Here is a 14,919-nt window from a genome sequence, read left to right on the forward strand (position 1 = left end):
TATGATGTGATAACTCACTGTCATTTTGATTTGTATTTCCCTAATGACTAATGATATTGAGCATCCTTTCATGTGCTTATTGTCCATTTATGTATCTTCTTTTGAAAAATGTCTGTTCAAGTCCTTTGTTCAGTTTTTAATTGGCTAGTTTGTCTTTTTGTCATTGAGTCATAGAAGTTCCTTATATATTATGGACATTAAATTCTTATTAGATGTATGACTTGCAGATACTTCTGTATTTATAGGTTGTTTTTTCACTTTCTTTGGTAATGTCCTTTGCACAAAATTTTTTCATTTTAATGAGGTCTAGTTTATCTGTTTTGGTTTGCTTGTTTGTTGCTCATGCTTTTTGTGTCGTACCTAAAATATCCATTGCCAAATCCAAGGTCATGAAAATTTTACACACACACACACACCCTTTTTAAGAGTTGATGATTTTAGCTCTTAGATCATTGTTCCATCTTGAGTTAATTTTGTATATGGTATGAGGTAGGAGTTCAGTTTCCTTCTTTTGTTTTTGGAAACCCAGTCCCAGCATCATTTGCTGAAGAGACTGTTCTTTCCCCATTGAATGGACTTAACCATCTTGTCAAAAATCAATTGGCAGTGTATGGGTCCGTTTATGGACTCTCAGTTCTATTGCCCTGGTCTATCATTATGCCAGTCCTAAACTGTCTTCTTGTCTGTAGCTTTATAGTAAGTTTTGAAATCAGGAAGTGTGAGTCCTTCGACTTTATTATTCTTCTCCAAGATTGTTTTGGCTATTGTGGGTCCCTTAAATTTCCGTATAAGTTTTAGGAATAGTGTGTCAGTTTCTACAGAAAGGGAAGCTAGGATTTTGATTGGGATTGCATTGAGTCTGTAGCTCAAACTGGGGAATATTGCCAACGTCAAGTCTTCCTACCCATGAATGCAGGCTGTTTTTCTATTTATTTAGGTCTTTAATTTCTTTGAGCAATGTTTTGTAGCTTTCTGTAGCTTTTTGTAGTCTTCTTTAATTTCTTTGAGCAATGTTTTGTGGCTTTCTGTGTACAGGACTTTCACCTCCCTGGTTAGATTTATTCCTAGATATTTTATTCTTTTAGAGGCCATTGTAAATGGAATTGTTTGCTTAACTTGTTTTTTTTGTTGTTGTTAATATTTATTTAATTGTGCTGGGTCTTAGTTGCAGCAGGTGGGCTCCTTAGTTGTGGCATAGGAACTCTTAGTTGTGGCACGCATGTGGGATCTAGTGCCCTCACCAGGGATTGAATCCCCCAGCCCCCTGCATTGGGAGCGCAGAGTCTTAACCACTGTGCCACCAGGGAAGTCCTGCTTAATTTTTTTTTGGGTTATTCATCACTGGTGTATAAAAATGAATTTTTTTTTGCCACGCTACACAGCTTGCAGGATCTTAGTTCCCCGACCAGGGATCAAACCCGGGCCCTTGGCAGTGAAAGTGCAGAGTCCTAACCACTGGACCTCCAGGGAATCCCAAAATAAAACTGATTTTTGAGTGTTGATCTTATATCCTACAACTTTGCTGAATTGATTAGGTCTAGTAGCTTTCTTGTGAATAGTTTGGAATTTTCTTTGACATTTGCAATGGAAATAGATTTACTTCCTTTTCAATTTGTACACTTTAAAATTTTCTTTTTCTTCTCTAATTGCTCTGGCTATAACTTCCAGGACAGTGTTAAATAGCAGTGGTGAAAGTGGGTGCCCTTGTCTTATTTCTGATCTTAGGAGGAGAGTTTTCATCATTAATTAAGTATGCTGTTTATTAGCTGTGGGTTTTTTGTTTTTGTTTTTTTAAATAAATTCCCTTTACAATTTTAAGATAGCTAGAAGGTAACTATAGTTTTCTGAGTGTTTTTATTATGAGAAAGTGTTGGGTCTTGTCAAGTGCTTTGTCTGCCTCAGTTGAGATGCCCATCTTTTAATATGTCATTTCTAAGTACAGATCTATTTTTGTCATTTCACTACTAAGAAATTTTACTTACACACATATTAAACTCTGAACAAAGTAACATACTCCTCCTGACTAATTTTTGTGCTCTATTTTTCATTCAAGCTGTGTTCTTCACTCCTGTGGTAGGTAGAATAATGGTCCCTCAGAGATGTCTACATTCTAATCCCTGGAACCTGTGTTATGTTAGATTACATGTTAAGAGGAATTAAGGTTGTTTATCAGATGACCTTAAACTAAGATTATTCTGGATTATCTAGGTGGGCCCAGTGTAATCACAAGGGTCCTTTAAAGTGGAAGAGGTAGGGTAGGCAGAAAACGAGAGTGAGGAGATGTGACTTTGGAAGAAAGGCTCAAAAATGCAACATTGCTTGCTTTGAGGATTAGAGGAAGGGGGCCAAGAACAAAGGAGTGTGGGTGGCCTTTAGAAGACAGAAAGGGCAAGGAAAGGGATTCTTTCTTAGAGCCTCCAGGAAGGAATGCATTGCTGCCCACACATTGACTTTAGCTCTGTGGAGAGCAGTGTCAGACTTAGACCTACAAAACTGTGAAATAATAAATTTGTGTTGTTTTAAGCCACTAAGTTTGTGGTATTGGTGTAATAATACAAAATAAATGTAACTGCCTGAACATATTTTATTTATGATGCTGGTTTCTTCAGGCAATCTCATGTCTGAATTTCCCTTAGGTTATTAAAATTGTAATCACTATTGAAAGCCCATCTCAAAGCTTCCTCAACAATTAAGCTTTTTGTTTTTCTTCCACACCATCTCCCAGGTGTCCTCTCCAAACATACCTAGTTTCTCTCTCCTTGTTTCTGTAGTGCTTTTTTACCTTCCTCATGTTATCTAACAATACAGAGTTTTGGAATATAGTATTCGGTATTGGCTTTATTAAAATTTTATTATCCTTTTAAAAATGTTCTGTTATCTTGGTGTGTGTAAATTTGGGTTTATATGTAAGTTTTTTTCACTTTATATGGTTACACCTCTAATTTTTTAAACATTTGAATCTTTTGTTTCATTTTAGACTGAGAGATAGGCAACTGTATCGTTCTCAGTCTTGTCTTTTCTGTTAACAATCTGTATTGCATACGGTAGACAATCCATATATGTTTGACTTTAAATGTACTTGTAATTTAGGTCCTATAATTTAAATTTATGAACCAGAATATTATAGTGGTGAATTCTTTCAATCCATATACTGAGGGAGTTATATATATAATTAAGTTGTTGTGAGGCATGTGTCAGTTTATATAAACCATATTTATTGAAACCAGTGATTAATATTAAAGGTGATTATAGCTTCTCTCCAGGCATATTTTAAGCAAGGTCAGATTTTTTTTTCTTTCTTTTAATGTTAGATGTGTAAAAATAGAGAGATTTAGTTGCTTCTCAAGACTCTTGAATCATTGATTTATCATGTTTGTCTGTTTCTATTTTTAAATGATTTGTTTTAGAAGGATGGTGTTACAGATATAGTGTTTCTTTTTTTAACTAAGAAATGTATTTTGGAGATTGGTCAAAATGAATATTTATAATATAAAAAAATGTTTAATTCTTCTTTATCATTGATTCCAAACAAGAAGAAAAAGCAGGATTGTTTACTCCCCTAATGGTAAGAAAACAAGTCTTCTAGGAGTAAAAGAAATTTCAGCGGAATTGATATTTTTTCAATAACATACTTTTGAGTATTTACTGAATGTGATATTTGTGTCTCGTAGAATGGAGATGTATGCATTTCAATTCTTCATCCACCTGTAGATGACCCACAGAGTGGAGAACTGCCCTCTGAAAGGTGGAATCCTACTCAAAATGTCAGGTAAGGAATTACATAAGGAATAATCTGGTTTTTAGGTGGCTCTTAAGATTGGATATTATCTTTTAACAAGTACAAATGAATCCTTTCTATATTTGGTTGTTTTGTCTTCTACTGGAGCTTTAAGTAGCATGTATGCCTCCTTTTGAAGAGTTGTAATTCTGGAGTAATAATGCATATGTTACTCATTTCTCTGTGTTCACTTTGGAAGAATTTTTCTACTCTGAATTCTTCCTCTTACATTAAGTTCCATCCTGCAGCTTTGGATTTCATGAGTTCCATGTTTGGATTGGTTGCTTCCTTATTCTAGGATTCTTATTACTTTTTGCTGAAAAGTCTTAGTCTTTACACCTTGTTTATCCATTCACCAGTTGATGGACATTTGGGTTGTTTCTGCTTCTTGGCTATTATGAATAATGCTGCTGTGAACATTGTGTGACATTGAACATTGTGTGCAAGTTTTTATGTGTACATATGTTTTCATTTCCTTGGACATATACCTGGAAATGGAATTGGGGGTGCATAACTCAGTGTTTAACTTCTTGAGGAACTGCCGTATTTTCCAACATGGCTGCACTAAATTTTACAGCATTCCCACCAGCAGTGTGTGAATTCTAATTTCTCCACATCTTTGTTAACACTGGTTATTTTCCATGTCTTTTATTATAGACATCCCAGACGGTGGACATGGTGTTCTCATTGTAGTTTTGTCATCAGTGTGTTTCTTTTAAAATAACTGTCAAAATTTTAGAATGGTTTTAGATTTTTAGAAAAATTATGAGGAAAGTACAGATAGTTCCCATATTCCCCACACCTGCCAGATTTCTTTGTTATTAACATCTAACATTCATTTGGTTCATTTGTTACAGTTAGTGAACCTGTATTAGTACATTATTATTGACTAAAGTCCATACTCTTTCACGTTTCCTTAATTTTTACCTAATGTCATTTTTCTGCTCTGAGATCCCCATGCATGATAGATAGCACATTATATTTAATAGACAATTCTCCTTAGACAACTGCAACAGTTTCTTGGACTTTCCTTGGTTTTGATGACCTTAACAATTTTGAGGAATACTGATCAGGTATTTTGTAGAATGCCCCCCAAGTGGGATTTTTTTTTTGTGATGTTTTTCTGCTTATTATACTGGAGTTATGAGTGTTGGGGAGGAAGACATGGAGGTAAAGTACATTTTCATCACGTCATAGCAGGGGTACATACTGTCAGCTTGACTTACCACTCTTGATGTTAACATTCATCACCTGGCTGAGACTCTTGTTTTTAGGGTTTCTCCTCTGTAAAGTTCCTCCTTGTCCCCCTTTCTGTTCTGTATAAGGGAAGTCCTAGGTGCAGCCCACACTAAGGAGGGGGGAGTTATACTCCCACAAGGCTGAGATATCTGTATAAGTTACTTCAATTCCTCTGCACAGGAGATTAATCTGATCTCCCCCATTTACTCATTCATTCATTTTGTTAATCATTTTTAATGATATGGAAGCTAGTAACTCAATTAGAATCTCCATTTTTGTCAAAAGCAAAGAACTTGAAGCTTCCTGATGCACACAAGGATTTCTTACCTGTCTCTTATCAAGTTATGTGTTTGCTTCCCACCTTCTGGGAAGAGTAGACCAAAAAGTCTATTCAAGACATATCAAATACTATTGATTATGCTGGTTACTCATTTCTTTAGATACTTTGTTCCATCCAGTATACTTAGAAAGGATTGGGAAAATAGATACATTTTAGATTTCAACACATCTTGCCAGTATATTTTTTTAATGAGAAAAAACTGACTTCCGTTTTTAATTTAAATAAATGTGTTGATACACCTCACCTTGACAAACATCATGCCTCTGAATAATTCTCAGATAGATCAGGCATTGAGACTTGCCATAAGTTTATTACGTCTATAAAATAAGGAATCATTGCATATTCCATATACTTTCTGCTTTACTTTAGTGGGACTCTCCCTCGGCGATGATGCATACGGGCCTCTCACTGTTGTGGCCTCGCCCGTTGTGGAGCACAGGCTCCGGACTCGCAGGCTCAGCGGCCATGGCTCAAGGGCCCAGCCGCTCCACGGCATGTGGGATCTTCCCGGACCAGGGCACGAACCCGTCTCTCAACCACTGCGCCACCAGGGAAGCCCTGATGCATTTCTTAACAATAATCAGAGATGGAATTAATTTGTTTTAGTGAAAATATAATTCCAGCAGCCCCAATCTATACATATCTGAATTTATTATACTCCACTATATAGCAAAATACTTTTTTTTTTAAACATCACTCTATGCTTTTAACAAAATTATGAGAAGGGAAAAGCAGTCAGCTCTATTTGTAAATTTCTCTTTGTTTTGTACTTCTTATGTTTCATCACTAGGCAATGCACCATAGAAATATTTGGGATGTGTGGGAGGTATGCATTTCTTGTAAAGGGCAGTTGTGAAAAGGGAAGCTGGAAAGGAGAACTGATAGGATATTTCGTATGTCTCCAGGGGCATGTATATATTAGTTTTAAGACCATTGTTTTACACGGGATCTTTTATGATCATTAGTAAAATTAGTATATTTCTACTTCATCCCCTCATATCCGTACATCACACAGTTGTTAGCTGATTATTTAGACCTTTAACTTATATGTACTTATTACTTGATTTTTCAGCATCAGATGGTATACTGACACTTAGATATAAAAGAAAAGGAAACCTTCTACCTCCCCCTTCTAACTTTTAAATATTATTGTTTCTTTATTGTCAGGGTTATAAAATTTATAATCTGTACTCTGTAGCTTAATCCCAGTTTTAAAAATTCTTATTCCTGTTGTTAAATGAATTCATTGTTTGTTCCTCATTATTTTACTTCCTTTGGTCTATTAACTGGCTGAAATTGTCCATCAGTAATTTCTCAAGGGATTGCTCCTAGGAGCTATATTACATTCCGAGTTGTTACGTGTTCAAAGTACTATGTGCTTGTGTATATGGGAGTATATGTGTGTGTTTGCCATTATACTTCAAATGACAGATTTTAACTAGATATAAGATTTCAGGATCATGCTTTCTTTCCTTGAGGATATTATGGGCATTATTACTCTGTTGCCTTGGAGACATTTGGCTACCCTATTTCTCATCTCTTTCACACTATATAATTGTTTAAGAGGCTGGCATGCTTTCGAAAGAAACACATTATTTTATCAGTAAAATCAAACTGACAATGTAGAGAAAAGGTTTTAAATATCTTGGAAGATTTGTTGAAAAATTGGACCAAAAATGCAGAGTTGTCCTTTTTTTTTTGCGGTACGCGGGCCTCTCACTGTTGTGGCCTCTCCCGTTGCAGAGCACAGGCTCTGGGCGCGCAGGTTCAGCGGCCATGGCTCATGGGCCCAGCCGCTCCGCGGCATGTGGGATCTTCCCGGACCGGGGCACAAACCCGTGTCCCCTGCATTGGCAGGCGGACTCTCAACCACTGCGCCACCAGGGAAGCCCCAGCGTTGTCCTTTAAGTATGATTTTGGTGCTTGTTTTTCAGGACTAGTAGTAACCCTAGAATAGAAGTAGTAGCTCTAAGGTGTTAGTGATTCTTGCTTTTGGAGGTTGAATGTTGAATCAAATGCTTCACATACCACCACCACACCCACCCTTTGAGAAAACAAGCCTCCTCTTTTTTTTTTTTTGGTGCGGCTTAAACAACAAATTTATTTTTTCACAGTTCTGGACTCTGTAAGGTACCGGCAAGGTTGGTTTCTTCTGAGGCTTCTCTCCTCATCTTGTCTTCTCTCTTTGTCTTCACATGGTCTTCCCTCTGTTCATGTCTGTGTCCTAATTGCCTCTTCTTATAAGGACATTAGTTATACTGGATTAAGACCTGTTCTAAGGACCTCATTTTAACTTAATTACTTCTTGAAAGACTCTGTCTCCAAATATAGTCTGAGGTACTGGGGGTTAAAACTTCAGTATAGAATTTGAAGCCTCCCTGTTCTTCAGATGCAAAGCCCCAAACAAGATTCTTCTCACTGCATTCTCGTGCTGCTTGGATGGACAATCTATTACCATTACCCACAGGAATTCAAAATTTTTGCCTTTACTTCTATGTAAATACACAGACTGTATTTGCCTTGTCTCAGCCTAAAATATTATAAACATTTTTTCTTTTTAAGAAAGGTCTGTTTGGGGAATTCCCTGGTGGTCCAGTGGTTAGGATTTAGTGCTTTCATTGCTGTGGCCCAGGTTCAGTCCCTGGTCAGAGAACTAAGATCCCACAAACCATGTGGCATGGCCAAAAAAAAAGAAAGGCCTGTTTCTCATTTAATCCATTCCTTTCGGGGCAGGGAACTCCTTTCATATTAATCTGCCCTTTAAAAACTACCTTAGCCACTTTGGGCACCAGCATCATTTTTTTTTCTCTCTGGGCCCTCAGGTCACCTGAGCCCCAATTTAGAAGCACCTGGACTTCACATGAGGGATTGCCTTCCCTGCGTTTATGCTTTTTTTATTTAGAGGCTTCACAACCAGAACTTAGTTATCTTCAGATTGCCCCTTTGATCTTCATCCATGGCTCTAAAAGGTATTTGCATTGGAAATCGTTACCTTCTTGGACCTTTTTGTTTCTTTCTTAGTTCCATATAATCATTGGATAGTTCTTCAATGTGTTGCTTGGGGTGGGAGAGTGAATGGAGAGTTTTGGTGTTTGTGGATTTCTAGGGGGGACATAGAGTGTTTTGCATGCCTTGTGGAACGTCATCTGGAACACCTGGTGATGTCCAGAACTCTGAAAAGTCAGGAAAGTACTACCTAATGTGGGACACTTTTCCCTTTCCCATTTGTTTCTGTGTTATTTGTTTTGAGACAAGGGAGCTCCTTAAGGTAGTAAACTGTACATATTTCTCACAGGTTATTTACGGCACTGAAATATCAAGAGGCAAGATACGAGATGCCAGGGATTTTCCTTTATACCCCTTTGCTACTAAATTATCCAGAGTAAGCACTGTCTAAGGGTTCTAAGCTCCATATCCAGTTTATGGCTGTAGCCAAGACAGCAGTGGAGGTGGCAGAAGGTTCAATTCAGCCTGTTGTAGGGTCTTGACTGCTGAATGGCACTGTTATCTGAAAGTGGTTCCATGTTCACATGTGTTTGGACTCCTCCATGACCACCTGCACTAGTCTTTCATTTAACACCTCAGTGAACATATTCAGAAAATAAAGTTGTACAGGCTTTTGTAACCTGAAGAAGAGTAATGAATTCCTGTTACCTTTGAGAGCCGAAGTCGATTTATATAACGAGATCTAGTGAGTAGTGAGAGTTGGCTAAAGGGGAAACCAAGAAAAACGTACTATGCTACAACTGTAGGGATCCAGAGCGGCAGCCAGCTAGCTTCCACTAAAAGCTCAGTAGTTCTCCTCCTCTTAGAGGAAGCCAGCATACTTTCTGGAAGAAGAGATCCACAGTCCTATCCTCAGATGTCCAGGATTAAGTTTAGGGGGTGAGAGTTCCTTATGGAATTGGGAAGTTTTGAGGAGTAGGCATTAGTCAGCAAAGAAAGAAGTTGGGAGGATAGGGCCCCCTGATGCTGCTACATGTATGTGATTAGGAGTCCACAACACCATGCCTCTTCTTGGTGAAAGAAATAAAATGTGCCTTAATCCATGTTCTGTCCAGAACCAAGGGGGAGCTTCCAGGGGATGGGTGAGGTGGGTGGGTGGGGGTCTCTCAGACCTTGCAGTAGAATTCACAAGTGCTTTCTCTGAGGCACCAGCCCCAGAACTACCTGCCATACCTGCTGCAGGCTCTTGGATAGGAAAGTGGTCTTTGGTAGGGATTTGCTTTCCTTTGAAGGATAGATAACAGTGTTTTCTTTGCCACTGTGAAGATGTATCATGGGACCAGATTTATGGATCCACTCCAGAGGCCACACCTTCATGTAGAAGCGTCTCTCAGGAGTAGGGTAGGGTGTTGTTTTCCTATCTAGTATTCTCTATAACCCACTGAAAGGGCAGGGAGCTAGAGACTGCTGCAATGATTGGGTGGCAAAGTAGGCAAGGTCATAGGAAATGGCTATGGCTGTGCTGTTCCTAGGGCTCCTGTAAACCCCATTCTGGGCCAGGACTATTTTATTTATTTGCTCCCTTGATGTTTGCATATTGGGTCCCACTGCACTCAGATTGCTAGTTTCATTCTGTGCAAATGATATGTATCTTGTGTATTTAAAATTTTTCCTTTTTAAACTAAAATGTGATTTGGTCATTTTGTGTATTTTAATCTGAGACCCTTATTCCTACCATGTGTTCTCAGGGGTATGTCAGTCAACGGTAGCTCCAGGGACTGCACAGCAGGAACTGTTGTATTTGTTAGTTGCTTTATTATTTTTCTAAAAACATTTATTTATTTATTTGGCTGCTCTGGGTCTTGGTTGTGGCACATGGGATCTTCGTTGCGGCATGCAGGATCTTTGGTTGTGGCATGAGAACTCTTAGTTATAGCATGTGGGATCTAGTTCCCTGACCAGGGAGCGAACCCAGGCCCCCTGCATTGGGAGCTGGTAGTCTTAGCCACTGGACCACCAGGAAGTCCCTGTTAGGTGCTTTAGCAGCATAAAGAAAAACTGTTTGTAGTATGTGGACTCATTAAGCTACCACGTTTTATCTTCCCAGTCATAACAGACTTCTTTACCATGATGTCCTCTTTAAATTTCTCTCCCATCTTGAAAACATATAATGAGGATTGAGTTTTAATTGGGTGATCTTCTGGTGTTACTGGTCCATCTTTTGAAATAGTGTAAATGAGAGCTTAAAAGAGCCCTTCTAGGTCAACTAGAAGGGTCAGGCAGTGAGCTTTGCTTCTCTATACGTCACTTTTTAACAAATTAAGGTCTGTAAAATCTAAGAATCTCAATCATTCAAACTCTCTTTCAGTATTTCTATGTATGTTTTAAGAGTCAAGTAAGTTGAAGTTTTAAAGAATGAACCCTTTCTACCTCACACGTTGCCTGGGAGGGTCTGTGTATGCACTGGACGAAAAATGCCCATCTTCAGTCCTACAGAATTCCAAACTTTTGCTGCTTGGCTTCTGGGGAGACCCATAAGCCATGTCTTCTTTGTTGAGCTAAGGCCAGTTTCTGCCCTCCTTGCTAAAATTGTATTTGTGGTGACATAGTAGCTAACAGAGAAAGGGCAGACCCATCTCATTGATTACTGTCTATATGTTGAAAAGGGACAAATACAGTATTACCCATTGGGTCATAGATGTTTAATTATGATCTCCTATCTCCCTTAAATACTTCTTTCTTCTTGTGAAAAAAATACAATAAATGAGAAAGGATTTTAAAATACTTACTGAAACTAACAACACCAAAAAATAGCAACAACAACAAAAAAAGAGGTAATTGTGGGAATAGCTTCAGGATTCAATTGTGTTTTGTATGTTCTACATACATTTCATTTTTCCACTCTATAAAAACAGGATTAATAATACTACCTCGCAGAGTTGTTTACCATGCTACAGATGTAACACCTGTGTTAAATTATTTTGGTACAAGTGCCAGGCAGTTTAAACTATGTATGATATTGCTTCCCATCCTTTTCCAGTCACGTTACATAGAAAATATGAAATGATAGTATTCGTAGATCACAATGTAGTAAGCTGAAGATGCTCCTTTGGCCAGAAGTTATTGTTCCAGAGGCTCAAGTTGTCCCAGGTCCTACCTACCAGTCTGCCTGAGGGAATCACATACAGTTTACCTGAAACCCACTCACAACATACTGGTTGGGAAATTTTGAATAGTATATTGCATATGAATTGCATCAGGAGTCTTCATTAGTGTTGGAGTCCTTTGCCAGCACTTGGTGGTATGTCTACTGCTGTGGGTAGGTAGGTTTTTATGAAGGTGTGGCATAGTTGTTGTTTGAAGGTGTACTAGAGGAAGGAGATTAACCCCGTCTGAATCAGTGGAATGGATTCCCCGTACAAAAAATGGCTCTACTCTCCAGACAAAGGGAGGAAGTGAAAACGTGCTGGGTTAATAACTATTATCACAGTCAGCTATCGTTAGTGCCTGAGGCTTCTGAAAGCATCATGTATTTCAGTTTAGGGAGTGAGTACATGGTATTAGAAGTGAGTTTCTTATGATAGAACTGGATGATTCACCATTTAAAAAAATTGTACTTCCCAATATGGCATTTTAATAATAAACACAAGATATAAGAAAATCAACCTGGTGAAACCACTCCTGGGAAAAATTTCCTAATTCAGTTAATATAATTCATCTAGACCTGTGTTGTCCAGTATGATAGCCACTGACTACATGTGGCTATTTAAACTTAATTAAAATTAGTACTAAAAACCTCATTTCTTCAGTTGCATAATCTACTTTTCAAAGTGCTCAGTGGCCACATGTGGCTAGTGGTTACCATATTGGATAACACACAGATTATACATTTCCATCATCACAGAAAGTTGTAAAGAAATGCTGATCTGGACCATTAAACTGTACCACAGTTTGTCCTTATCCTGCTTATCTTTCTATCAGGTTTTGTATATGTTTTCTTCTGAAGCAATCCTTAAGGAATTTTTCTTTCGCTTCTAGGATATTGTCAGTCCATTTTGCATTTTTGGCAATGATGAGTTTTTCTTTAAATCTTCTTAGTGTAATTACTGAAGAAGTCCAGAAGGATGGAAGTGGGGGTACAGGGAGTTATTCTTACCCTAATAGAAAGGTGGGGAGTGTATATGTGGTAAATGAATTTGAACTAGATGGGAAAGTTTTCTTTGAAAGTGCCTTTGTCGTAATCTTGTATAATCACATAACAGAAACTCTCTACCCTTTTTAGGAAAAGGTTTCATCAAATCAAACATCTAATTGCCTGGTTCCCTCCCTTTATTTTTTGCTTGGGGCCAGGAGCAAAAGGCTATTTTGCAACAACAAAATCTATAACCTCGCACCAATGAGAAAAGGTAGAGAAATTTAATTTTTCCTCCCATGTTTCTCTTTACCTACATGCACATAGCTTTTAGGGGAGAAAAAAGCCTGGGAACTATTTCAAACATTTTTGGAGCTTATTGAGCTTATTTTATTTCACAGAAACTTTATTCCCTGTGATTAAGGTGTCTAGTTTTTATCTGTGGATGAAAATTTCCCACAAGATTTCTGAGCCCTGAGAGATCAGGGATGGCAACTAACTCTCTCACTGTTGTACATCCAACATCTCACTAGATGCCTCTGGCACAATAGTAAGGGTTTAGTAAATATTTTTTGAATCAAGATTTCTGTTATTCAGAGACTAGTTCTTCCATGTCAAGGCTATTGCTTTTTCTCCATTCACCTGCTTAACTCTTATCTTGCTTCCCTTAGAAGTATGGAAAAGAAATACATTTGTATGTAATATTGGTTTTCAGATCTTCTAAGCAGCCATGATATGAATTAGATATATGGAGTAGCATCATTTTTACCCTTTTCCACAAAAAGATTGCCTTCAAGCTAAATGTTTTTTGCTCCTGCTTTTTCCTATTGCACTTAACTTGTTAATTTTTTAAATGTTATTTGAAAAGCTTCCAGACCTCCAATTTTTGTAGATTGGAACATGTTGCCAGTTAAGACAGTGCCTTCTGCAGAGTTCATATTTTGCCCTGCAACCTAACTTTTATGCTAAACTCAGATTCCCTCTGCTTTGTCTCCCAGGTAGCAGCTTGTTCCTAGCCTAGCCAGATGAGTACTGAAAACAAAATTTTGATACTCTATTTCCATTTCCCTAAAGTCTCAAATATTATAGTCTTAAATTTAAAACAAAATACTATTGAATACTGTGAATATGAGTATTCATAGCTGACCCTTTTTTCCTGTTTCTAGGACTATCCTGTTAAGTGTAATCTCATTGCTTAATGAGCCCAACACCTTCTCCCCAGCCAATGTGGATGCCTCGGTTATGTTCAGGAAATGGAGGGACAGTAAAGGAAAAGACAAAGAATATGCTGAAATCATTAGGTAAGGTGTTTTGTTTTGTCTTCTGTTGGATTACTTCAAGTCTTCATACAGAACCAAAGTATATCCTAGAACCAAGGGTTTAAATTGAACTTAAAATATCCACTCCGCTTCTGTCAGTTAGATTTATTGTTTGGGAAGAGGTTTCTGCCTGAGCCTAATGAGTTTGGCTTTTGAGACAGCAGATCTGATTTCCCAGGACACAGAACTTCCAGGTTCTAAACTAGTCAAGTTTGCAAACTCTTCCTCCTGATCATTTTAGGGACACTGTTCTGGGTTTTGGACATGTCCTTTAAATGTGTCAAACACCCAGTGTATTCCAGACATTCAAGGTATTTTTGTTTTCAAATTTTTTATTGATGAAACCTTATATGGCCTTTCTGACCATAGCGGCAAGTATCTTCTAGGAATCACCATTATCAGCAACTCTAGTATATGGTTTAACAGAGCCCTAGAATAAGAATCAGGAGACTTGGAATATACTCCTAGCTCTGCCACTGTCATGTGACCTTTTATCAGTTAACTTTTGGGGTTTTTTTAATATTTCCATCTGGAAAAAAAAAAAAAAAAGGTATTAGGCTCAACCATTCATCTCTCAAATTATATCCTACATAGGATATAAGATTTTCCTAACAGTACTTAGTGATTGGTAGAGCCCCAAGGACAGTTGCAGCACATTCTGTAACTTTTCAAAGTCCCTCTCTATAAATCTAGTTGGCATGATACCATGTGATATGAAAAAAAAAATGCATGTCATCTGATAGCTGAATAAGTTTTCTGCCCACCGTAATCAGCTTCTTAGACCCTCTCCCTAATCCAGAGTCATTTAATGAAATTACAAGGATAGAATCTGGGCATCTGTATTTTGTTTTTACCAAGCCACTTAGGTGACTGGTATATACCAAAGATTGAAGATAACTAGTGTAAATAGTAAAGACCTGCAGAAGTTTAGAGTGAGAGTGGACTGAGGATTGGAAAATGGGAATGCTTCATAAAATAGTCAGGACTGGAGCCTGATGTTCAAGGAAAGGGAGGATGTAAGGCATAGTCTTTCTCCTTAGAGAGCTCATGCTTTCGTTTGTAAACAAAGAAATGAACATGTAATATGATAAGTGCAACTGTAGAAGCATAAACAAGATACAGTGGAAGGAACATATAATATGGTTCCTAGGAGAGATAATGCTTC

General features: G+C 37.9%; 1 protein-coding gene across 1 annotated transcript in view; it reads left to right on the forward strand.

The window, feature by feature from the left end:
* Nucleotides 1-14,919, forward strand: part of UBE2R2 (ubiquitin conjugating enzyme E2 R2) — a 95,324-nt gene that overhangs the window by 75,137 nt on the left and 5,268 nt on the right. The window contains exons 3-4 of the mRNA XM_032636083.1: nucleotides 3,672-3,769; nucleotides 13,602-13,736. Of these exons, the coding sequence (XP_032491974.1) occupies nucleotides 3,672-3,769; nucleotides 13,602-13,736 (233 nt within the window). The remainder of the gene's footprint in view (nucleotides 1-3,671; nucleotides 3,770-13,601; nucleotides 13,737-14,919) is intronic.

Source organism: Phocoena sinus, chromosome 6 (genome assembly GCF_008692025.1).
Source record: "Phocoena sinus isolate mPhoSin1 chromosome 6, mPhoSin1.pri, whole genome shotgun sequence".
In the NCBI taxonomy this organism is placed as follows: domain Eukaryota; kingdom Metazoa; phylum Chordata; class Mammalia; order Artiodactyla; family Phocoenidae; genus Phocoena; species Phocoena sinus.